The sequence below is a fragment of the Columba livia genome, chromosome 2 (assembly GCF_036013475.1).
Source record: "Columba livia isolate bColLiv1 breed racing homer chromosome 2, bColLiv1.pat.W.v2, whole genome shotgun sequence".
NCBI lineage: Eukaryota > Metazoa > Chordata > Aves > Columbiformes > Columbidae > Columba > Columba livia.
This window is the reverse complement of record NC_088603.1, coordinates 12,042,605-12,067,552: the sequence shown is the minus strand read 5'-3', so window position 1 is coordinate 12,067,552 and position 24,948 is coordinate 12,042,605. Positions and strand designations below refer to the sequence as shown.

General features: G+C 39.2%; 1 protein-coding gene across 5 annotated transcripts in view; it reads left to right on the top strand.

The window, feature by feature from the left end:
* LARP4B (La ribonucleoprotein 4B) overlaps positions 1-24,325 on the top strand; it is a 57,196-nt gene extending 32,871 nt beyond the window's left edge. For 3 of the 5 annotated variants that reach the window (XM_065050497.1, XM_065050496.1, XM_005498566.3), the window contains 13 exons: positions 932-1,013; positions 1,898-2,034; positions 5,322-5,425; positions 6,960-7,070; positions 7,567-7,620; positions 7,960-8,169; positions 10,729-10,835; positions 11,350-11,604; positions 13,064-13,109; positions 15,887-16,051; positions 19,068-19,192; positions 19,840-19,951; positions 20,505-24,325. In XM_065050497.1, coding sequence (XP_064906569.1) covers positions 932-1,013; positions 1,898-2,034; positions 5,322-5,425; positions 6,960-7,070; positions 7,567-7,620; positions 7,960-8,169; positions 10,729-10,835; positions 11,350-11,604; positions 13,064-13,109; positions 15,887-16,051; positions 19,068-19,192; positions 19,840-19,951; positions 20,505-20,786 — 1,790 coding nt within the window. In that variant the 3' untranslated portion in view covers positions 20,787-24,325. The remainder of the gene's footprint in view (positions 1-931; positions 1,014-1,897; positions 2,035-5,321; positions 5,426-6,959; positions 7,071-7,566; positions 7,621-7,959; positions 8,170-10,728; positions 10,836-11,349; positions 11,605-13,063; positions 13,110-15,886; positions 16,052-19,067; positions 19,193-19,839; positions 19,952-20,504) is intronic. The other 2 variants (XM_065050499.1, XM_005498567.3) reach the window with 1 other exon arrangement.
* Positions 24,326-24,948: the final 623 nt, after the last annotated feature.

Here is a 24,948-nt window from a genome sequence, read left to right as displayed (position 1 = left end):
TTAGTACATGAGATGTGTATTTCTCAGGGTTTGGCATTATCTACAGCAGAACAGAACACATGAAGGACAAAACAGTGGGAAGAAATTAGAAGCTGCTTTAGGAAGAAGAGAGGTTAAGGAGAGCTGAACAAAAGTATGAAAGTCACTGAAGAAGGGAAGGGTATAGTGTAATAGTGTAAAATACTTAAAAAAAATTACATTTATGTAACATCTTACTAAATGTTTTATAAATGTCTAAAAGCCACACTAAACTTCTGATCTTTAAATAGTTCTACTGACACAACTAGTTTACTCTCAACTGACTACAACATATTGGGTCTAAACTAAAATGAATATGAAATCAGTGTTTTCCATGTGGTAATTCTAAAACTTCTAGGTACAAGGAAAATAAATTTATTTCTCCTTCTTAACCAAGAGATTAATTGATCCCACGTCCATTAATTGATTGGATATCTGCTGTTATTTCATGACTACATTTTTGAAACTCTCTATTTTGAATTAGTGTGGGAATAATTTAGAGAGAGGCCAGAAGTACGAGGTGCCTTTATGTTTCTCGCTTGCCGTATTAGTCAGCTGCATGAGTCAGGGATCTGTCAGATAGAAATTGGTTCATTTCCTAAGACTGGAATACAGATACACGAGCTAAATTGGTTCAGTATTTACTTTGAGAAGTGTTTGTAGCTGCTCTGCAAAAACTGCTTCAAATTTTTATGGATTTGGAGAACAGATGTTAATGAGTGAAGTCAGACATGGTTTTTCTTTTCTGTCTTAGTGTTTCTGTGGTGCATGGTGAACTAATACACAATGAATGTTTCTTGAATTTAAGTATTTGTTACTAGTTATACAGCCAGTAATAGGCATGATGGTTTGATTGAAGTATGTGTTGTGTAATATTGCAGAAGTAAATTTTAAAAAGTGTTTTAATTATTAGGTGGAAACGATCAGTTGCAGCCAGAAGGTCAGGAAGATTTACGAGAATTACTGAAAAAAACACTGGAATTCTGTTTATCTAGGTATGTATATACCTAAATGTAGCAGACTGGAGGATAACAAGATATGGTACCTAATGTGGTTCTCCGCTATCACTTAAAATTGAGTGGAGAGGATGAGAATTTGGCTAATGTAACGCAAATTCCAGAGTATCATATTGATATACCTTTTAAAGCTTACATGAAACTTCTGGGCCTAAAACATGAACTAGCAAATGTTTTGTTTTGAAGTGAGAGTAGTTACAAGCAACTACAGACTAGTTGCAGACTAGCAACTATCAGACTACTGATACTGGTTTTTTTGCAAATGTAAACTGAGGAAGTGAAACCATTTGGTAATCTTTGTTTGAACTAATGATTTTAAAATTTGCATTGATACGAAGTGTGATTTTTGTATGTGCATCTGTAGATCCCTTTGTGTTTTGAGGGTCAATTAAAAAAAGAAAAAAGAAATTAAGGGCACTGAGTCATGTGTGTTCCTGTATAGACTGATGCAAGATCATCAAAACAATTTACTTGTACTTAATTATTCTCAGAGCTTGTGTCTAGATAAAACATCCTAAACATGTCTTAATAACCTGGAACAATTCCTAATCTGTATACTCACGCATAACCAGTTGCAGTCAGTGGTCATTTAAAGTAATAAACTCCCAACAATATTACATGTTTGTGGGGATAATGTGCTTCCTGAACAGGAAGATGCCAATGCTGTTTCGTGAAGGAAAAAATAGATGTTTTAATGTTTTCTACCAAGTGAGATATAGAAGGTGGATGGACTGGGGAGTTGGTGAAAATGCTGAAAATGAAATGTAGTGTGGGAATCTGCATTTTACTGTGTGAGTTTTTGTCTCAAGTTTATTGGCAAAATTACATCCGTGACATTTCCTTATTTTTTTTTGTCCCAACAGAGAAAATCTTGCCAGTGACATGTACCTTATATCACAGATGGACAGTGATCAGTATGTGCCAATAATGACAGTAGCAAACCTTGATCATGTCAAGAAACTTAGTACTGATATGGATTTGATTGTTGAAGTTCTGAGATGTAAGTAAAAGCCCTTCAGTGCTAGAAAGCATTTTAATTATTGCCATAAAACTATTGTTCTGAATATTTAATCTCTTGCTTTCTTTGTTATGTATTGCAATAAAATGCCATCCGTTTTCTGTAAAGCATTAAATAGACCAAGCAGCTTCCGGTTCAGATCATCACAATTATAGGACTGCAGTTTTATCAAAGCTGCTTCACATTTGAGGTATTGAGTATTTATCTGCGTATATGAGAATAATTTGACTTTAAATGGTGGGATAACTCATATGACTGGCAGATCATGGTGGATGGCTGTAGGCTGTTTTGTAAAGACAGGCAGGGAAAAAGAGGAGGAGGAGACATGTTCTACGTTAAGAATGTTGAATGTATAGAAGTCAACTGTGGTGACTGTGGAATCACCTCTGGGTCAAGATCAAAGGGGTCATCTCCAAGAGGGGTCTTACAGTAGACATCTACCTCATACTCCGAACCAAGACAATAAGGCCAGCGCAACAATGTTTGGGTCACTCAGGTGAGCTTCAGGTCAATGGAACCTGGTTCTGATTGGAGGCTTCAAGTACCCAGACATTTGTTGGAAGAACAGTACAGCAGCTCGGATGCTGTCCATCAAGCTCCTGGAATACGTAGAGGACTGTCTTCTCATACAAGCACTAGATGTGCCACCCAGTAAGGAGGCACTGCTGGACTTGGTGCTCACACATCAAGGAAACCTGCTTTGTAGTATCTCGGTTAGTGATAGTCTTGGCTGCAGGGATGACAATATTGTGGAGTTTGGTATCCTGCTGAGCCCACTGAGAGTTAGTATGAAGACAAAGGTTTTACATTTTAGAAGAACAAGCTTCAGCTTGCTCAGAGCTCAGGTGGGGAGAGGTTCTGTGGGAAGCTTCCCTGCAGCTAGCGAGTGCTGGGAGTTCAAGAGCACTCTGATAGAAGCACAAAACAAGTTCATACCCTTTAAAGATATGGGAGGTAGGCAGAACAAGAGACCCCTTTGAGTTAACTGCAAGCTTCTGCATCTGTTCAAAACAAAAAGAGGCGTACCAGAGGTGGAAAAGTGGATGAGTGCCCATTGAGAACTACAAAGCTATTTCCAGGGTGTGCAGATATGCAGTTAGAAAACCAAAAGCCCAGCTGAAATTGAAATTGGCACAAGGTGTCAAAAACTACGAGAGGGATCTTCAAGTAGTTAAACAACAAGCAGAAACAGAAGGAAAATATTGGCCTGCTGTTAAACAGCAGAGGTGAATTAGTCACCAACCATGCTGAAAAGGCAGAGCTTCTCAGCACTGTTCTCACCTCTGTCTTTAGCAGCACTGTTGGGCCTCAGGCCTCAGAGACAGAAATCCAGGTTGATGGTAACGTAGACCCACTGTCAGTGAAGGAAGAGTTTGTAAGGGAACTGTTAATGTTGAAGGAGCTCAGCTGCTACAAATCAGTGGGCCCTGAGAGTTATACACCCAAGGGTGTTACGGGAGTGGGTTGACATCACTGGGAGGCTGCTCTCCGTAATCTTTGAGAAGTCATGGAGCTGGGGGATGTCCCAGCAGAATGCAAGAAGGCTAATGTCACCTCCCCAACTACAAGAAGGGCTTAAATGAGGATCCAGGAAATTATGGCCCCATCAGTCTTATTTCAGTCCCTGGGAAGGTTATGGAATGAATCCTCTTGGGGAAACCACAAGGTAGTTGAAGCACATGACTGGGAATAGCCAGCATGGATTCATCAGTTGCAAGTAGTGCTTGACAAACCTGATCACTTTCTATGACAGAGCAAAATGCTTGGTTGATGTTGAGAGAGCAGTGGATTTTGTCTACCTGGATTTCTCCAAGGCTTTCAATATGGTTTCTCATGGCCTTCTCCTAGGGACACTGACACATCATGGTCTAGACAAGTGGTCCATGTGGTAGGTGGGGAACTGGCTGACAGGCTATACCCAGAGGATGGTGGGAAATGGCTGCTTTTCAGACTGGCAGCCTGTCACAAGTGGGATGCTTCAGGAATCAGTATTTGGCCCAACACTGTTTGGTATCTGCATAAGTGATCTGGATGATGGGATCAAGTGTACCCTGATGAAGTGTGCCAATGACACCAAACTTGAGTGGGGAAGTGGACACTTTGGAAGGGAGAGCTGTGCTGCAGGATGACCTGGATAAGCCAGAGGAGTTGGGCTAGCAAGAACCTCATGAAGTTCAACAAGAACAAGTATAAGATATTGTACCTGGGAGAACATAGTCCAGGAGTGCAGCACAGGCTGGGATCTGCCTGGCTGGGGAGCAGCTCTATGGAGAGGGACCTGAGGGTCTAGGTGGACAACAACCTCAGTATGAGTGACTCCAGTGTGCTGATGCAGCAAAGAAAGCCAACAGGATGCTGGGCTGCCTGAGCAAGGGCATCCCTGGCAGAGATAAACCTTTATCCCATTCCATTCCGTGCTTGTCAGGCCACACCTGGAATCCTGTGTTCAGTTTTGGTCCCCACTATACAAAAAAAGATGCGGACAGGCTGGAGAGGGTCCAGAAAAGGGCCACAAGGGTGATCAAAGGACTGGGGAGTCACCATATGAGGAAAGGCTGAAAGAACTGGGCTTGTTCAGCCTTGAGAAAAGAAGGCTTAGGGGAGACAGTGTTCCAGTATTTAAAGGGTGGCTACAAAGAAGATGGAGACTCCCTTTTTTACAAGGAGTCCCATGGAAAAAATATGGGGCAACGGACACAAGTTACTTTTGGGGAGAATCTGATTGGACACAAGAGGGAAATTTTTCACAATGCGAACAGTCAGCCATTGGGATAATCTCCCCAAGGATGTGGTGGATTCCTCAACACTGGACATGTTTAAGATTTATCTGGAGAGGGTGCTGGACCATCTTGTCTGGACTGTGCTTTTGTCAAGAAAGGTTCCACCAGATCATCCTTGAGGTCCCTTCCAACCTGGTATTGCAATTCTATGATTAAATTCTCAGAAAAGGCTGCAGGAAGTTACCACTAAGCTAAGAATCAAAAAAAGGTGACTTAATCTGTGCCTTAGGAACAAAAGCTAATGAATTGGGATTTCTCTAGGCTGGAAGAGTAGGAAGAGTGTAGAGATTTTAATGAACATGTCTACCCAGATTCAAATGTTAGAAAGTATTCTAAGTCATCTTCTGATTGTTTCTTAATTTAAAAAAAATATTTGAAGTTTAGCACAAGAAGCCTTGCATTATAAAACTGTGTCCACAGCATCTCTTGGTGTGCAAAGCTATTGTGACTGCTGACAGCTAAAATACATCTTTGTCTTTTCTCTTTCAGCGTTGCCTTTAGTCCAAGTGGATGAGAAGGGAGAAAAAGTTAGGCCAAATCAGAATCGCTGCATTGTGATTTTACGTGAAGTACCTGAATCGACCCCCATTGAAGTAAGTTCAGTAAAGAATGCTTTTCACTTAGCATTTGGAAGTTAGATGTCTTCCAGATTTCAGTAAGCATATCACATTACTTACTACATTGTTAGTGGGTTTCTAATGTTTCTAAATGTTTCTAAACACTACACCTTAAAACATCCTAGTAGAGTAGTTAAATCTTTGCAAACATTTCCATAATGCTGAGGGCAGAGGTGTCAACAAGTCACTAAGGTTCTCCACTGGCTTGTGTAATGCGTGTGAGAGCGGAGAACTTGATTCTTTGAAAGATCTTCAGTGTAAATCTGTAGCTGGGACTGTGACTAATGGAAAAAACAGGAAAAAATGTTTGCCCATAGATTAAACCATCTTGAATCTTCAAAAAGAAGGCACAGATTCTTGATGGTGGGTAGATATTTTAATTTCCCTTATTTAATTTTAAAAGGAAGAATAAAGGTTTTGGAAGAATTGCTCTTCTCGATAGTCTTCATTCAAAAAAATACTACAATTAAAAAACTTAGAAGTGAGTGGCCTTAATAAACATTGGCATGAAACAAAGTGCCAAAAGGAATTGGAGGGAACATGTTAGGTGTGCTATTTATATAGCTTAACAATATCAGCTACTTTATTTTCCTAAATGAAATGCAGCTTTTCAAAGACTGCCTAGCTTTTAATATTGGAGATTTTTTTCTGTTATCTCTATGTCAGGTTGGATATATTAGCAGTGGATAGTTGCTCTTCAATGCTTAAGAACAATGAAGTTCTGAGGAGCCTTAATTTTCAAAAAAGGTGGTTAAAGTGATTTATGCATTATGTATTAAATTTGCCATACTTGAAAACCTAGATTTAACCTGCCAGATTTAATAGGATGCATTTCCTGGCCAGGCTTTATTTATGGTCATATGGTCATTTATATATGGTCAGGCTTTATTTAAGAAGCAAAGTTCCGAAATACTGTAAGGCTTCCCAAGTTGCATTGCTTTCTGATGCTTCTTGCCTCAAATCTGTGACAAAAATAAATATGCAAATGCATTAAAAGAAATACAGAGTCCAGGATGTGGGTTTTTTTCTGTAGAAACTAGCAGATTGTTTCTGAAGTAACAAACCCTGTTTCGCATATGTCAATCTGTAGACACTTGAAGTGTATCTCCAGGCATCTGCTGGAATGGCAGGGTTCTCCTATCCCATGCAGTATGAACGGGGATTCTTGTGGTTCCACGATTTTGGGGACAGGGGAGAAAAAGGCATTTTTCTGCACTTGATGCCAAATTTATGCCTCTTTCTATGGCCTAAATAGCTTATCTCCCCTGGTTTAAAAGGAGCGGCTACTTCTACTTGCAGTATGGCCTTGGACAGTGCTTGTTTGAGTTCCTTCGAGTCAGTGAGGAGATTGGAGAGAGCTAACACTGCTGCAGGTGTTCACAAGTTCTCAGTTCTCTTTTGTAAGCCTGAAAGTGCTTTATATCTTTTTTACCTGGAGTTCCAGAGTTCTGCACTTTAATTGTTTCTCCCACCCTTTTGTCTTCCTTCCTGTCCAAACCACTTTCCTTAGGAGGTTGAAGCACTTTTCAAAGGAGATAATTTGCCTAAGTTTATCAACTGTGAGTTTGCCTATAACGACAATTGGTTCATTACATTTGAGTCAGAAGCCGATGCACAGCAGGTAACGGTATTTTTTTTTAAAACATTTTTGAATATAACAGTAAACAACAGTGGGATGAAGGTGCATTGACAGGTCATAAACTGTATTACAAATGTGTAACAACTTAAAAAGAAAAAGCCCAAATCTCTAAAACTGGTCATATTTCCCCTTAGTTAATATCCAGTTATTAGTCCTGTTAAGCATAACCCTGTAAGAGTTTTACCTTGTTCACATATCCTAGTTTCATGGCCAAGATATAATTTTTTGTACTCAGAACACTGATATTTTGGGTGATACATTGAAATATTTCAGTTGTAAGATTTAAAATCTTGTTTTAATGCTTCTGAAGCAGTTATGCCGTAACAACTTAAATCTTGGTGAATGCGGACTACATCTGAGGATTTTCTATGGTCTAACATTAGCAGACACTTTGAAAATTACTGTTAGGCCTAGCCTGTCAAAATTGTTTCCTTTGTTTAAATTATATTTGACAAATTTTATGATTACTTTTTTAAAGGCTTACAGATACCTTAGAGAAGAAGTGAAAACTTTCCAAGGAAAACCAATTAAGGTAAATAGAGCTTTATGTTTGGGGGTGGGGAGCATGTGTGAATACATTCTGCTTTTTGTGGGGCTCACTGTGTTTTCTAATATAAATTTAAGTGGTCCAATCTCAGCAGCTGTTTGACCTAGAGATGGGCTATTTTGCTTGTCCTGTTCCTCCTTTCTGGCAGCGCTATATCTATCCAAGCATTGGGCAGCAGGGAAGCGTTCAGCTGTTCCAGCCGCCCTCGAAGGAGAAAGCAGTGACTGAGGGGTGTCCAGTAAAAGTTTGAGAGCTGCTGGTTTTGAACCATCCTGATGTAATTTCAAAAGGCTGTTGTAATACATAATGTAATCTCCTTTGCAGGCAAGGATAAAAGCAAAGGCAATAGCTATAAACACATTTTTGCCAAAGAATGGATACAGACCTCTGGATATGAACCTCTACACGCAGCAGCGTTACACAACATCCTTTTACTTACCTCCAGTATACAGTCCCCATCAGCAGTTCCCACTGTACAGCTTAATTGGCCCCCAGACCTGGCCAGCCACACACAGTTACCTTGACCCTTCGTTGGTAAGTCACTTGATCAGTTGCTTTCTTTTCAGAGTTGGTATTACTCACTTATGAAGTCTTGAGGTGTATGAAGGATACATATCCTGAAGAGGGGAGTTTAAGATACTGATTCTTCTTGAAAAACAATTTTTCAAAATTCTTACTGTGGTACCAGAGATTAATTATTTGAAAATTGCATCTGGTCTCAGACTGCAATGTGATTCTCTTCTTAACCTTTTAGTTTTTGAGGCAGCTCTTCAGTAAAGGTTATTAAATAAACATTAAATCTTTACTAAAGACTTTTTTTAGTAATGGTTAAAAGCTTCTTTAGAAAATAGATCTTCAGAATATGTGTGTGAATACTAGAAAAAGCAATTCTGATATGTATTCAAACTTAATGGAATCAGACCAAGATACTAAGTTATCCTTATTTATAAATTTTTTTATTTATAAAAAAGCAGGAAAATAAGTTTTAGGTTAACATGCCGAATTACCCTATTCAGCATGTTCTTAAAGCAGAATATTTTCTGTGCAAAAGTAACATTTTTTTGGCAATAACGGATAAAATTACCTTTCCTGATAAAAAATAATTCACTTTTAAATAGCTTGATTTTTAAAAGTTTCCTTAAAAGGGGCTGTTGATAAGCCTTATAGCTAGTGTGGTAGCAGGAAGTCCTTGTATTCTGCCATGGCGGATCTGCGGCATCCTGCAGTGCTGCTTCCGTCTTGTCCATTGTGACAGTCCCATCAGAATGACTTTGGCCCCTTCTAATCTGCCTTTGTTATCCTACAAAAACTAATATGAATATAGTTTTCTGTAATGGCTGGGAAACTAAGGTTTGCCTCTCTGGACCCTCCTTCTCCCCTCTGTGAATGCCTCTTTGCTTGCGGCTAAAAGAAACCAGGGTAGCAACGCTCAAAATTAGAAGCTTTATAGAAGTCTTTTTTGGCAGAGGATTAAAGTGTCCTTGAACAAACTTGAATAAACTTCCTGTGTACCAAACAGCAAGCTAATTAAAAAGTTGGTGTGCTAAACACTTCACACAGAGGGAAGGCAGCCAGAGCCCTGGCGGGGAAGGCTTTTTAAGGGGAATGAAGAATGCAGAGGAGATTAGGTAGCAGAGTGAACAATGTTATTCCAGGAGAAAACCACCTTATTAAGCAGCACTGAATGTGATTCTTCCTCTGGATAAAATAAGACTGACTGTTGCACGGCCTTGCTGTGGGACAGTGAGGTAGTTGGATGGCACCAGTGTAGAAGACGCAGATTAATTGGCCACAGGTTTGAGCGCAGCGTAGTGTGTATCTGCCTTATGTCATCCTGGAACTTCTTGTATTCCAGAAAGCTTAGAAGTCCTGTCCTCTGGGGGAAGACATTACAAGGTTGCCAGCATTAAAGATCTCATACCTTTCTGAGTAAAACCAGAAAATTAACTGGCAGAGCTTTGCCTTCAGTTGTGTTGCAGTATATTGTCATGGGCTAGCTGTATTTTGTGTGCATGAGTGTAGTCTGTTTCTTGAACCTTTTATGTGAAAAGCTACATTTGATTAGAAATCAGTTGTGAGAGCAGGGACCACGAGGAACAATGATACAGGGGTAATTTTCATGAGACAGGGTTGCCATTTGGCCATAGAAATGTGTGCAAATATAGGAGAAGTTTCCTCTTCTGCTTTGGCATAAATGCTAACAGTGCTTTGTCTCGTCTCTAGTTTGAGATTAAATACACTCAGTAGTGCGGGCATATGGTTTTATTTCAGAAACTAAGATATGGCAGCACATGTTCTGAAAATTCTGAAACTAGCTACTTCTTCATCGTGTACTTAATAGTATTTGAGGAAGGATATAGTTTGTCCTGCTTATGTTTCAAAACAAACATTCCTCCCTCCCTCCCTCCCTCCCCCAAAAAAAGTAAAACAAAAAAACAACAAACCCAAGTGTACTTCTAATGAGCCAGGTGAGTTCTGTGGAGAGCGCAAACTGATGCTCTCAGTACTATTGGAAAATGAAAATGACAGGTTTTTTCCCTCTAAAAGATCACCCATTCTCATAAAGAAAGGAGTGAATATTGCTGGTGTCCCTTTAAGCAATGAGTTAAACTTTTTTCTTTGGTATGTTCAATGTATTTTCTTTATTCAGGTTCTGTAGTTACTTACTGGTTTTGATTGAATGGTAATGAGGAATGAGGTTTTTTTCTTTTTAGGGAGAGATTCACATGTAAACTATAAGAGAAACAATTACAGGCTGTGTGGGTTAGAGACTCTTTGGCAAGGAAGTTTCTCTGTACTCTGAAGTCATGCATAGCATGGTATGAAATAGAAGGAGCATTATTTAACAGCCAAGAATTTTGGCTCATGTCTTTCAGTCCTCTTAATGAATTAACAGAACTCGAATGCGTGTAGTTGGCTGTCTTCTCAAAAAAACAATGTTTTGTAAGTTGGTTACAAGGCTCTGGACAACTGCTCTTGCTGTTTGAGCCAATCTTTTAACTACTGCCCTGCATAGAATGACATAAGACACAGGGTGAAGAAGAAATAGTACTCGGTTTGTTTATAATTATGAGCACGCAATATATTCTTTAGGTAACACCATTTCCAAATACTGGATTTATCAATGGGTTCACGTCTCCAACCTTCAAACCTGCTGCTTCTCCACTGACCACACTCAGACAGTATCCTCCCAGGAACAGGCAAGTTCTACCATCTTTTAACAATATACACACTACTTTACCATCTGGCATGTGGGGGTTTTAATCTGCTTATTTTAGTAACACCAGCTAACTTGAAAATACTTGTGAAATTGAACCTGGTGCAAGGTTAAGTGAGGCCAAGGGGCAGGTGGTGCTGCTGTTGCTAGCGGATGGACTGTTTGTAAATGGACTGTCTGAAAGCTGAGGATTTGTCTGTCCTGTGATTTAGAGTATTTAGATGAAATATTCTGAACGATGGCATGTGATCAGCAGGATTATTCATAAAGTATTTCCAACTTCAAGTAGGTTTTAGTAAAGCCATAGTTGAAAACAGACAGTGAAAAGGTTAATTTTGATAATTCACATGACCTGTTAAAATGAATATTTATCACTCTTATAAATGAAATAGGCAATAAAGGACTAAAAATCTTGCTTCTTCTGAATTCTCTGTATAGACTTAGGCTTCAGAAGATATCTCATAGTGCGTATGTTGAAATGACTTTTGAATTTGTAGGAACCCTAGCAAGTCTCATATACGACATACAATACCCAGTGCAGAAAGGGGACCTGGGCTTCTAGACAGTCCCACAATATTCAACTTTTCTGCTGATCGTTTAATCAATGGCGTCAGGAGTCCACAGACACGGCAGCCGGGCCAGAACAGGACACGGATGCAGAACGCTACCACGAGTTACACCAAGAGGGAGGTCGGAACTGGACGGATGGAACAGACCAGCATTGACTCGTCTCCTGGATTAGGCAGAGGAAGGTGAGTGTGCTCTGCAGGTGTCCTCTGAGCAACCCGCTATTGACCTTCTAAACGACTACTTTTAGAAAAGAGGTATGGAACTGTTGTCTTTACTGTTTTAAACTGAGATTCTCTCTCCTCAAAGCTAAAATCTTGGAAAATACTTCAGAGGAAGTCCTAGGTATAGAACAACTGCAAAGTGGCGTTGCACAGCTCCTTGGCAAATGAAAACCATTAGTGGCAACTGGTGAACAATTTGCAGCTGTAAGATCTAATCCTCTGTCCTTTCGTTATCTGTTGAAGTTTTTGGCATATAATTTGCTTGATGTGAATGAAGCAGTTATGCCCATTCCGTTGTTCTGCGGTGTAGATTGTGCACCTGACCCTGTACTAGCAGTGCTCATTGTTAATTTTTTTCGGTTGAAAGATCAGATTTTTGCCCAAATTAGACATGTACAAAACAAAGATGATGGGTTGGTATGGAGGGAGGAAAAAGGGCTGTGTGCAACTAAGAAAACTATTGTAATGCAGTTTTAAATAAATAACACTTGGGGAGCTGAACATTGGTGGCATCAATATTAATGTGAGAATTTAGCAGGCTTGTCTTTGAATTTTTTAAATACAGTACAATTCTAATAAGTGCTTTATGAAAGTACTGTGCAGCTTTGTTCAGTGATGGCTGTGTTTGTGTCTCCAAGTAAATCACATTTTGAGTGACTTAATGAATTGGAAGATAACTCGAGTCTTGCAGATGATCCTGTATTAGACTTGTATTGTATCATTGCAAAATTAAATAGGGATTTTGTGCAAGGATTGTAATACTTTTCTAAATCTGATTTGTCCAATTGTGTTAGTGCTGGTTGAATGAAAGTACGATTAAGGATATAGGAAACAAGATCGCTCAAACTGCAGACTACAAAAATATACATGAGTAGTCAGTACTTGGTTTTATAGTCTGATGTTTTGGTATTGAATGCATTTAAAATATTAAAAGTTAAACACTAAACTTAGAAAATATGCTGGAACTGAGTTAGAATGCATTGCAAATTTTAAACTGCTGCTCGGGGAGACTTTACCTGAAGCAAGACTGGGGAGAAGCGCTGGAAATGTTTTGTAAGGGCTTTACCAGAGCTGAAAATATTTAGCCATCTTTCAAACATTACAGAGGAATCAAAATAAAGACTAAAACCTTTACTTTGGAGATTGAAAGGTGTTCTCCAAGCCTTATATGTAATTGGCACTCAGATGCTTTTAATGCAGGAATTATTTGTAACCAGTGTATTCTTATGCTGACTTGGGTAAGATCTGTACCTTTATTTTAATGAGAGCTTGCTAGAAATTTTTCCCTAAACAATTTTTTAATAACCTGTCAAGAATGAAGATGGATGAAAAAGCAATTTGAATTAATTTCTCCTGTTTTCACCAACTGCCTTCCATTCATTTATAGGCAAGGTTCTAATGACTGCTTTCTCTCCCTTAGGAAAAACTCATATGGCTACCGAAAGAAAAGGGAGGACAAGTTTACAGTGAGTGTTTCTGTTCATATTCATCTATCATAAAAGTAGGGTAACAAGGCAATAGTATGGATATTATGTGGAATAGCAGGTGAGATAAGTGATTGCACAAGCAATTGTTTGTCACAGTTGACCGAAGACAGCAGCTCATTAGTGTCACATGAATTTACTGCATTTGGGTATCAGAGAAGATTGTCCATTAATGCAGAAGTCAGGGAAAAGTTAAAGTTACTCTTTTATAGAAGAATAAAAATTCCATCTTAGTGTTACTTTGTCAGTGTGCCAGTGTTCATGTTCAGGGAGAGCTAAATAGCTGAAGTCCTACACCTGATACTTATCGTTGATGTAGACACTGAAGAATGTTTTACTGATCCATGTGTCATAATGAATGTTAGTTATTCGGTGGCCAGTTTTTCTTAAATACTTCTACAAGCTCTACTTGATAAGGGTATACTAACACTATCGGAATATTGTAATCTTGGTAAACTTAAGGTGAATACCTAAATAACCTTCAGACTTGAAGAGGATGGGCTAGACATTGTATAGAAGAAAAAAAATGTGGTGGTTTGTTTTTTTTTCTTTTTAGTAGGATTTAAGGTTTGATTTGATAAAAACAGACCCTTATTCATGTCACAATTGCAAAGTAACCCCACTGCATGAGCCGTAACACTTTCTTAACAGTCTGGAATCGTCACATTTGTGTGGTTTTTGTCTCCTGCTGTTAAGTAGCTTTATGGGACTTCATGAAGGAGCATCAACATTTGGAAAGTATAAAACAACAAGTGGTTCCTTCCCTTTGGTTGCTTTTAGTTCTCGTCAGGCTTCTCAAAGCTCAGTGAGATCCTGTTACATGTAGGATTCTTAATACTTTCTTTTGCCCTTTCAAAGCTGCTTGAATTTTTAGATTGATGTTCTATCAACATTTTTTTCTGTCTTTGAAAGAACAAGGTACAGATTGGGCAAATAAGCGAATGGCTGCAGTGAAAGGGTTACCTTGGATGCTCTTGCTGAGCCAGTGAGGCTCAGCCGATGTTCAAGGTTATTTTGGAACGTAGAACTAGTAGACATGACTTCTTTGGAGACCCAGGGTTCCCTTCTCTCACACCAGGCTTCAGCTGCAGCCTGAATGGAGTGATGACTTTTGAATTTCTTTTTAAAGGAAAAATTAGAGTGTGCACGCTTGCGTGAGAAAGCCTGAAACTTTTTGATAAGATTGTATCTGAGGCTACAGACATAAGCCAATTACTCAACATGTCATAGCAAGTTGACTCGAGAAATTTCATGCAGTTGGCAGCTTAAAATCCATTTAAGTCCTTCCTGGTCTCAGGAGTTTGTTAATGCTGCTTGTTTCTTAATATCTTAGGGCTTTTTAGGATTCATCTTAAAATGTTTGTAACAAATATAAACAAATATAATAGCATTGTCTATTGCAGGACTTCAGTCCCCTTTAAGAAATCTTAAGCGCTGTGATTTGAAGAACTGTTTTTTTTAAAAACCAAAGTTGTTCCTCTTGCAGTTTGAGCTGGATAAGCGTCATGTCTCTCTGTGACCCTTTGACAGGTCATCTGACTCCTGGTTTGGAGGTTTGCAGCCTCCATTCCTGTAGCGCTCTTAAACTGCTCTGGGGCTCATGCTGGCTCAGTAGTGCTCCTAGGAGCTGCAGTTTTTCTTGCCTCTCTATTTGTTTCCCTTCTTCCCTCTTAACACATGATTTTCCTGACATAAACTGTAGTTTGTGAAAAGACCTTGAGGGTAGTTTTGTATACGTTGCCCTTCACGAGAAGGGAGAAAACAGCAAGTAATGCAGCACCTTTCTGTCCAGAAGCATTGTTCTCACAGTCAGACCATCTGGGCTGTATCCCTTTAATATTTTCCATTTCGAATAGGAACTGTCTCAATGACTGCTTTGCGTTTGGTATTCTGCAGCAGAGATCATCTTGGCACAGGCCTGTACGCAGTCATGAAACAGTTACTTCTTTGTTTACATGATGTAGATGAAGTTAATGGGTACTTTCAGTTGCACCATGTTAAAAAAGGAATTTTATTTTTTCAGTTTACCTAGACTTTAGCTTTACAAAGCCTTACAAGCAGTTTCACAGGCGATCTTTAACTATGGTACTCTTAACTCCCAAACTGCTGTTTGCAGTGCAAAACAATTCTATCTCGCCTATTGATTTTTTTCCCTAGGACATTGTTTTTCTTCTTTAGATGTAGTTAGAAAAATTCTCCTTGTTTCAAAAATAGTTTTACCATTTATCTTTGCATTTTTATGAAGTGACCATAGAAACTAATGGTAGGTGAAAATTGTCTTTGTTTATACTACATGTAAAGCGTGCTGCCTTGCTATTTCTTAGTATATCTGAACATGAAATAAGATTTTTGTTGACTCCTGTCTTTCATTCAGAATGTTACCAACATGAATGGGCTATATATTTTCTATGTATTGTGGTATCTAAACCAGTCTGTTTATGTCAGTATAAGTGTCCATCCTGAAGGGTCAGCAATAAGACTTTTCCTATTATACCAGTATCACTAAAGCTTATGTATATGACATTTTAAAGGATTTTTATGCCATCCAATTTTAAAAAGAATTAAATATTTTAAGGGCAACAGTGGAAAATTAAAGCATGTATTCCTCAGCACTGTGTGGGGCTTTTTGGGAGGTGGGATGAGGGAGGCCCCCCTTGGGCTTGACAGATGTAAAGCAAATGCAAAATACAGTTTAGGGTCCCATGTTTGTTCTTTCTGTCATCCAGTGTGGTAACCTCAGCGTTTTATTTCTGTTCCAGAGAGGCCAAACGCAGTCTCCACCACCCCCAAAACCTCCATCTCCTAGCTTTGAATTGGGTTTATCTAGCTTTCCTCCATTACCTGGAGCTGCTGGCAATTTAAAGACCGAAGACCTTTTTGAAAACAGACTGTCCAGTGTGGTAATAGGAACATCAAAAGAAAGAGTGAGTAGCCACTGTTCGTTTTTATTGGGAACTTGAAGAATTGCATACCTCTTTTTTCAGGTTTGGTGGCTTATACATAGTAAGAACTTGTGGTTTTACATGGGTCATAAGAAATGCTTTTAAAAATCAGCTCTCAAATCATGTTCCGCTGCCTTCTTCACTTATATTTTAGAATTCGTTGCTTGTTCTCTTTGAAATGGTGTGGAATATGAGCACCAGTATAAGTAGATGTTAGTAACACAGAGTAGAAAATACTCTCTTTGCTGTTCATAATTGTATCAGACTTTTGATAGTCTGAGGTGAAAAATACATTATAAATTTTCTTCCTGTTTGCAAGTCAGACTTCTGAGTTGTATATAGAACACTTTAAAGCAACAGAGACAAATTTTGAAGTACTGAAATATAAAGAAGCTGCCTATGTAATCTCAGTACACTGGGCATTGTAGCTGGAGCAAGACCTGTTACCAAAACCAGCTGGATCCCAGCGATGGGTTGTCATATTGCTTGTCAAGATAAAAATATACTAGAATGACTGGGCAACCACTGCTTTCTAGGTGTAGCCAAGATGCAGTTGAAAATTTAATGTTCAGTAGCTGTTCATAGATTTCATTCTTAGAACTGTCTCTACCCTGCCATCTGTGGGTCACAGTATGTTCTTCTCCATCGAGACTCATCTAACCCTGTGCACTAGGGAACAGTCTGTAGGCTTTGGAAGTCTATATTGGCTTTTTTTGCTAGCTCTAGTTTAACGTGTGTTTTCCAAGCTGTATCACAACTGAAGAAGTTAACCCCTGGGTATAGCAGTGCAAAGCAGCCTGATGAAACACCAGATGTCTCTCTAGTGTCTCGTCTCTAAAACCAGTCTATTGGAGAAGTGTTTTCTTCAATGCTCGTGCAGCGGGGTTGGGCAGGGAGAGTATTTGCTGGTGCAGAGGAAGCAGCAGGGCATTCTGCACCCCAAGCAGTGGCTGCACAAACAAGCCGTCTGTTCTGTCTCCTGCAAGTGGTAACAGGGACAAGTACATTCCAGGGGAGAATGTACCTGCACTTATGGGGAATGTGTAGGACAGTGCCATGATAAGAGCAGTGTTTAACTTACTGTCAGCCGGTACTCCAGATTGTAGTCTGTTCTTGGCCAAGATCTGTTTTTGAAGTATTTTAATTTATTTCTGAAGTGGGTTTTGGCTCTCGTATTTCAGGGTTTGAATATAATCCCAGCACTTGCTATTGGTACCGCAGCTGAAAACCCATTGCTCCTCCCATTACAAGTCTCGTACTTTCTTTGCACTGTACTTATTGTAAAGAACTTGTGCTTCTCCCCTGTAAGAGGAAGTCTGAGTATCAGTCAGGCACTGAGGTTTTATGATAGCGTAATGTGCTGTCACATTGAAAAGCTTCCTTTGATTTCCCAATTTCTTTTTCTGGCTTGCATGAGTTAGTCTGTACCATTGTGTGGAAGAAAGGGATTGCGCTGGCTTTCCTTATTGGCATTGATAAGGAGTGTGATAACAGCAGCCGGCTCCAAAGAGCGATTGTGTTCTACTACAAAGGTGTTTGAGTTAACATTAGAATCTTGCCAGTGTGTACAGGCTGCTTTTCACCTTGATCTCAACAATTTTTCATGTCACCTGATGCAGAGTTAAAGTGCTGAAGTAGAGTTACACAGTGCTACTCTTGTTTTATAGATGGGCGAGTCCGGTGTTCAGACACTGGGCGAACTTAGGGTGTATAATTTCCAGCAGTTGTTATCCAAGCATCATATCTTTATGCTCTTTGTTTTGTGGTGCTCTTCTAGATGTAGTTCTGGGGAATGGCAGGTGTTGACCATCCCACATTTTATAACTAAGAAGCTGCAGTGCTGTCAGATTGGGGCTGAGTGTTTTGGTCTAGGAACAGCACTGGCATGTCTGCTTGACTTGACGCTATTCACACTTAACCATGTACCTACAAGATTTGATGAACTTGGGCAGGAATGCTCAGCAAGTTGTAATTTCAAGCCTTTGCACAAACTATTGTAGTGAGTAAAACTATAGAAGCTGTTCTTTTACTTCTAAATATCCACCTATGGGTGTTTAGGCTTAGATCTACTGCAACAATCTATTTAAATTTTATTTAAAACAGCGTCATCAAATACCTTTTTCTAACAGTGCCTGCAGATGTGTCATGTTTTATGACCTTGGAGTGGTGGCCAGGCTGGAGGAAGGGGGTGATCATCTTGTTCCTTCTGTGCTGTGTTTTCCCATTGCTCTCCCTTCTGCTAACCAGGATCTGTTCTGGTTCTGCAGTTAGGTCAGGAGCAATACAAAGAACACAGCACTTTAAAAAGTAAACAAAATGGTTATAAATGTCAGAAGTATGGTTTTCAGAAAACAAAGTCATCTTCCTCTTATTTTGTGACAATTTAAATTCTTCTTGAACCCATTTGACCTTTATCTGGAAGCAAAGTATCACTTGGCGCTAGCAGAATCTTTTAAGGGCTATGGAAAAAGCATCTTGCTTGGTAGCAAATCACGCTATAACATAAGAAAGAGACTTTTAAATAATGGTCATTATCCTAGTTTTTTGTTGTTTTGGTTTTTTGTTTTGTTTTGGTTTTTTTAAGGTTAGGTTTAGCTATTGGGATGATGCAGAGATAGAGCTTTGAAGAGAACAGTCCTTAATGCATAGCTCTAGGAGTCTGTGGTTATGTGAACAGGTGCAAACTCTACTTTGTCACCAGCAGGTGCAAAATTTGGAAAGAAGTGATTTTTGTCATCCAGACACATCCCAAGGGGAACTGAACTTCCAGCTTTCTGAGAAGGAGCCACAGTGGAATTTATTTGTCCATGTTTCTGAATAATTGTGAAGGAAAAAGCTTGTTGCAGTACATGTATTGGATTCTTCTGTATCTTCCTATCATTAATTTACCCTGAGAAATCAACTTGTAAACTGTTTCCTGATTGTTTTAATTTTCAGGCAAACCATATTAATTGGATATTATGATTGCCCTTCTTTGCCTTTTTTTTTCCTCCTTCAGAACATTAATGTAGATGCAAGTACAAACACTATTCCATCAGGAATTCCTCGAGAGCCTGTGTTGCCAGTTTCTTCTACATTGCCCAGGACATTTGAAAGGTCTCCTTCGCCATCCCAGTCTTCTGAGTAAGCACTTCATCATATGGCTATAATTGTTCTACTCTGACTCATATTTGCATTTTCTGTCATCAGAAGGCTAGGTGGAACACTGTAAATAGCTATTAAAGGAAAGATGTTGTGTACTGTACTTGTAGTAAAGGTAATAAAGCTTAATTTCTGAACAAAATCATAATAGTGAGTCAGTCTTAATAGTCATTTATCAGACAAATGTTCAGTGTTGTGTTTTAGTCTCTGTAAGTGCTTAGAAGTTTAATACCTTCCTGTCCTGTATTTAGATAGCCTTGAAGTACAGAGAATAAGCCCACAATCCTGTGGGTAGTACTGTTGTCCATACAGTAAGGAAGGTTTTCGATAAGGCTTTATTTGGAACCTGCAAGTCAAATTGAGGTGTTTGAGTAAGAGGAGTAAGATAACTGAATAACCAAATGCTATCAGAACATCACAAATTACAGGTAGTGTCAAGTTCACATGAATATCTTTTAAAATATTTAATAGTGATTTTAAATGCAATGCTGCTCATAATGTGCTAGGCCAATTATAGCTCTAACTTCTTAGAGTCATACTCAAAGTTTTAGATGCATTGTTAATTAGATAACTCATCTGTCCTGAAGTTTCCCTTGTCATGAGCTTTGCTTCCTGCTGGATGCTTACAGGGACTCCAAGGTTGTGGAAAAACCACAGCGAGAGACACAGAGTACAGAAACGCTTTCTTCTTCCACACTCAGTACTGCATGTAAATCGGTACAAGTCAATGGGGCTGCCATAGTAAGTGACCCTATTACTTCGGTTTCTCTCAATAATTCAGTTTGATGCATTTAACAGAATGTTGCTTCCATTGCAACCCAGTGTTGCTGAATCATGTGAACCCAGCATCCTTAAGTTGCATGTTGGTGGCATCGTGATTACTTGTATGATACAATTAACAGTGCAAAAGTGTGCAAGATAACTTGGTGAATGATGGCTCTTTATATGAATTCCCTTCTTGGTAGTATCCTTGAGGTAGAAGCATTAGTGTGTATGTTGATATTTAAACCAGAGTATTCATTGTCTTTCAGCCGTTGGGAACTTTTGCTTGTATCAGGAGTATTTTGCCCTGTCACAATACCCCATTTTTATGTCACACTGTTGCACATTTTACCTTTGTCTTGAACCTTATTGTCTGTGCATCTTCTGTAAACTTTATACTTATGCCCTCATCTGCATATTTTAGTGTGGCGGTCTTTTGGGACCAAGACTTTTAACTTTTTTCTTCATAGAAGTAAATGACTTTTTCTCAGGCCGCCTTGTTGAACTGTCTTGTTTGCTTCCAATTTCACAGGAACTGCGAAAACCTAGTTATGCGGAAATTTGCCAGAGAACAACTAAGGATCCTCCTACATTGCAACCCCAGAAAGAACAGAAGCCAAACACTGTAGCATGTGGGAAAGAAGAAAGAAAGCCCACAGAAACAATAGAGAAAAACAGAGAACCTCCTCCTGCAAAGTCCCATCCTGGACAACCCAAAGACCAGAGGAGACAGTCAGGGCGCAGATCGTCCCCTCCAGCTGTTGGCAAACGCGTCAATAAAGAACAGAATACCCCTCCAAAATCTCCTCAGTGAAACCAACACCTGGGAGGGGTTTGAAGAGAGGTCTGCTTCCCACAAATTAAACCCATGTTCCCACTAAGATACCTGAGAATGAGTTGCTGGTTAGGAGCTTGCAGTGATATTAGGCATATAACAATGCCTGTAAGTTATTTTTCTGTGAAATACTTTTTCCCTTCTTGAACAAACATTCTGTTTTTTCTGGATATTTCTGGATAGTTGTTCTAAACCTTACATTTAGGTTGGTGCTTAATTGGAGGTGAAGCTTAGTGTGATTATTTTTTTTTTCAAGATGTAAAATATTTGTCTTTAAACAAATCAACTTTTTATTAAGCCTCTCCGTGGCTGTGTGAGTGCAAGCTCTGTACAGTGAGTTTTTTCTAAACTGTTAAGCAGAAATGTGCTGCTGCAATATTTTTAATAAACTGGTCTGAAAGTACATATCTAAAGTGTCCAAAAGACTGATAACGGCAGCTAGTGTGTAGAGTGCAAGGAAGTAGATATATTTTATTAATTAGTACGTGACCTTGGAGATTTTTTTTTTATTGGGCTGCTGTACTAAGTGTCAGCAAATGAACTTGCACTTTTAGGTTAAATAAGTAGTTGTTTCTAGCGTTTTTAAAAATTTACTCTTTTTTTGATGTTTTGCACACACACAATGAATCCAACAGAGCACCATAGCAGTCTTTCTGAAATATTTCCTTTTTTGACTTACTGCAAGCAAGTAACCATCTTCTCACTCCAGAATAAAACTGATGTTATAATTTGCAAACACAAAGCACATTGTGAATAGAAAGGATTAAGTCTGTGAGCTTCTCTGGTGGCGAAGCCCGTTAGTGCGTGTTATCAGGAGAAAGCGCCGTCGCCTTCTTGTGATAACCTGAGCTTCCCTGTGCTTGTAAGGGAGTTAACTGAGTCAGCGCTGTATGTTCTGGTGACCCCTGTGCTCTCTGTAGACTTTTGGTTTTGTTTTTTTGTTTAACTCTGCCCCAAGTGCTCTTTGCAAGAGTTCATATCTTAGCCTCGTGTTGACGTCTTCCTGTAACTACAAGCATTGGCATACGGATTTAAATTTTCTCAAGACGTGAGATAATGGTGTTTGTTTTGTGTGGCAGAGGAAGAGATCCCTGATATTTACCTCTGGGATGAGGTTTCTCACACTTATTTACTTTAGAAGTGATGCGCTTTCTGAAGGACAAGGATGCACTAAATTAGCAAGTTTCTAATAAAGTTGAGTATAAATTATTTTTGTTTTAAAATGCCTAAAGGTTTTCTTTAAGTGTTTAAACTGCAGGAAGTTCAGACAAAACTCATTCCTGCTGACTATGACAGTGCAGTTTATTCCACAAAAATGTTTATTTAAACAACTGATTTTTTTAAAGAGTTATTTCCATCCAATATTTAAAGACTTGAATTTTATTTAAACTTGAAAATGACTTTGCCTTAACTTTTGTACAAGACAGCTTAGAGTTAATGAGGTCTGACCCCGTGGAGGGTTAGCGTGAGTGGGATACAGAATTACTCAGTTACAGTATGTATCTATTGTCACTGGTCTTACTGGGTAAACATACTGTAGTACAGGAACTAGCAGCAGTTTTTGTATTATACCTTAAAGATCTTAAACAGTTGATCTTTTTCAGATTGTTGAAAAACCTGTAAATGCAAATAGTCAATACTGTATTAAATATGTGCACTTGGAAGTGTGTGCTTTGCTTGTACAGTTGTAAATAATCAGAACATATAAAAAAGGTACCCTAAAGAAAAAAATCTGATAAAAATTATTGATATTATAAATGTTGCTGTTGAGCTGGATGTAGATAAACTAAATGTTGTGGTTTGAATATTACTTTAATTTGTTGTTTTTTCTTTTTCTTATTTTATTCTGGTGTGCTGAACTGACTCTGCCTCTTCACTGCAAAAGGGAAATGGAAAGAAAGTCTTATTTGAAAGCCCTCAAATGTTTTCTTAAGTCTCTCTAAAAAAACAAGCGATTTAACCAATTCAAAGTGTTTTGCGATGTAAATAGACAATTTCAGCAGTCAAACTGTAATTTTAAGACAATAAAATCAAACTTAATTGGAAAAAAAATTAGACTGCTACAAAAGTATACACTGAAGCTTATTTGCCTGCTCTCAAGAATATCAGTGCTTTCCGTAGTGTATGATTCCTACAACTGTAAAGTAATTATAGAAGTTGACTCCTGATAAATTTCTTATTACGGGCATCAATTGGTAACGAGTTGACCTTTTAAATCCGGCCTGTTGTATGCTGCGGAATTGGGCAAAACCAGGGCATGCTGGAATCCGTTGATATTCCTTGTTTAAAAAGCTCACTCTTTGAATGCTGCGGGAGGAGACAGGACTCTGACAACACCACCAAAACTGCTCGCCTAGGTCTGTCCTTTGGATTTTTGACACGCTTCTCCTTTCCCCGGCGGCAGTGAAACCGGTAGCTCGCGCTGTGTATGGTTTGGGCCGGCTGTACGATTTCGTTGTGTTTGTCTGCTGCAAGGGAAGGGCTCGAGCAGCCCCCACGGGCTGCCCGGCGGGTCCTCACAGCCTCTCAGGCCGCCCCGTGGGACTTGAGGGGACGTGTCTGTTCTTCTCGTGTGCTCTGCTGCCATTCCTGCTGGGTCGAGACACTGTCACTACTGCCTACCCAGCGACAGTCTGTTGCATCGACAGTTTACCCTTTCCTCTGATGTGGTTTTTATAGCTTTTTTTTTTTTAAAAAAAAAAAATGACACGCCGAGTAGTAATATACTACAACTCCTTACTGCATTTTGCTTTTATTTCTTCCACTCAATGACAAAATGGAGTTTTCGGAGTAGAGTTGTGAAGTTGCATGCAGACTGTTGCTATGATACCTAGAGAGATTATAATGTGGCTTTTAAAATGAAAAACCTCCCAAAAAGCAGTAGCTGAGTTAAAAGACTCAGGGATACAGTAACTGAAATTGGCATTTTACCTTGTGGGATTGTGTGGTGATGCTTTTCCTTTTGAAAACAAGTCAAAATGGGATCTGAGACTCTTCTTCCGGGATTTAAAAAAATAATAAATAAATAAAAAGGTCGCTTTTAAAACTTGTTGTTTCAGATCAGTCCCCCTCCATGACACTGTCATTTGGCCACCTCAACATCTGTGGAATGGTTTTGTTTGGTTGGTGGGTTGTTTTTTTTGCGTTGCTGCATTTATCCTTCCAAGACTTGAGCAGCTGGCCCAGCGAGGCCCCGTCCCCGCGGTGCAGCGTGTGCTGGGCGGCAGCACCGGCCCCTGCGGCCGCGTCACCCGCTCTGGATGCTCCTCCACTAATCGCAGCAGACAATCCCAGATCTCTGAGGAGACCCAGCAGCTGCCCGTTCGTGAAACGCAAGTGTACTGGGGAGCCTTCTTGAGGGGTTTTGTTTCTGTTCTTCTTCCATTAAGACTGGAATCAAGCTTACATGTAAACTATCAGTAATTTAAGTTTCCTTTTGTGTCATAAAATGTAAAACTGTCTAATTTGAAAAAAAAAATATGTAGGTTATGAAAAATAAAGATTTAGGCACTGTTGAATTCCTGATTTTTTTAATTAAACCTTTCTTCAGCAGTATTTTTCATTACCTTTTGTCCTTTGCTCCCATTTTTGGAAATTGTATATTTCTAATTTTGGGGGAAAAAAACCCAACAACTTAGCTTTACTCTTCAGCAGAGCTGTTGTAACCATCACCTCAGGTTCTGTAGCAGCAGCAAGAACACCTATAATATAACCCTGAAGGCAGCAATATCTGTCACTATTAGGTAACTATGACTGGTTAACTTTAAAACGAAGCTCATGTGATGTTTTGGTTACTAGAGGGTATCTTCGTTAGCAGTTTCCTCAAATTACTCAATAAGGTCTTGATTTGGTCTTAAATGTGGGTTTAAAGCTTGGGTTAGCACTCTGGCTCCATGGCTCTTCAGTCCATGGGTTGTTTTTGGTTTTGTCTGGTTTTAGAAGTTCTGGTCATGCCCCTAGGGAAGAATAGCTGCTGGCGTGTCCTTCCTCCAAGTAAAAAAATCTATTCTAGAAATACTTGAAACTATTTTTTTTAGGTTTGTCTTTCATTCAACTTTACTGGCCAAGTTTAACAAAGGGTGTAAGCATGGAAGTGTTACTGACTGCTGTGTTCTACAAGGATCTGGGGGAGTGTTGCAGT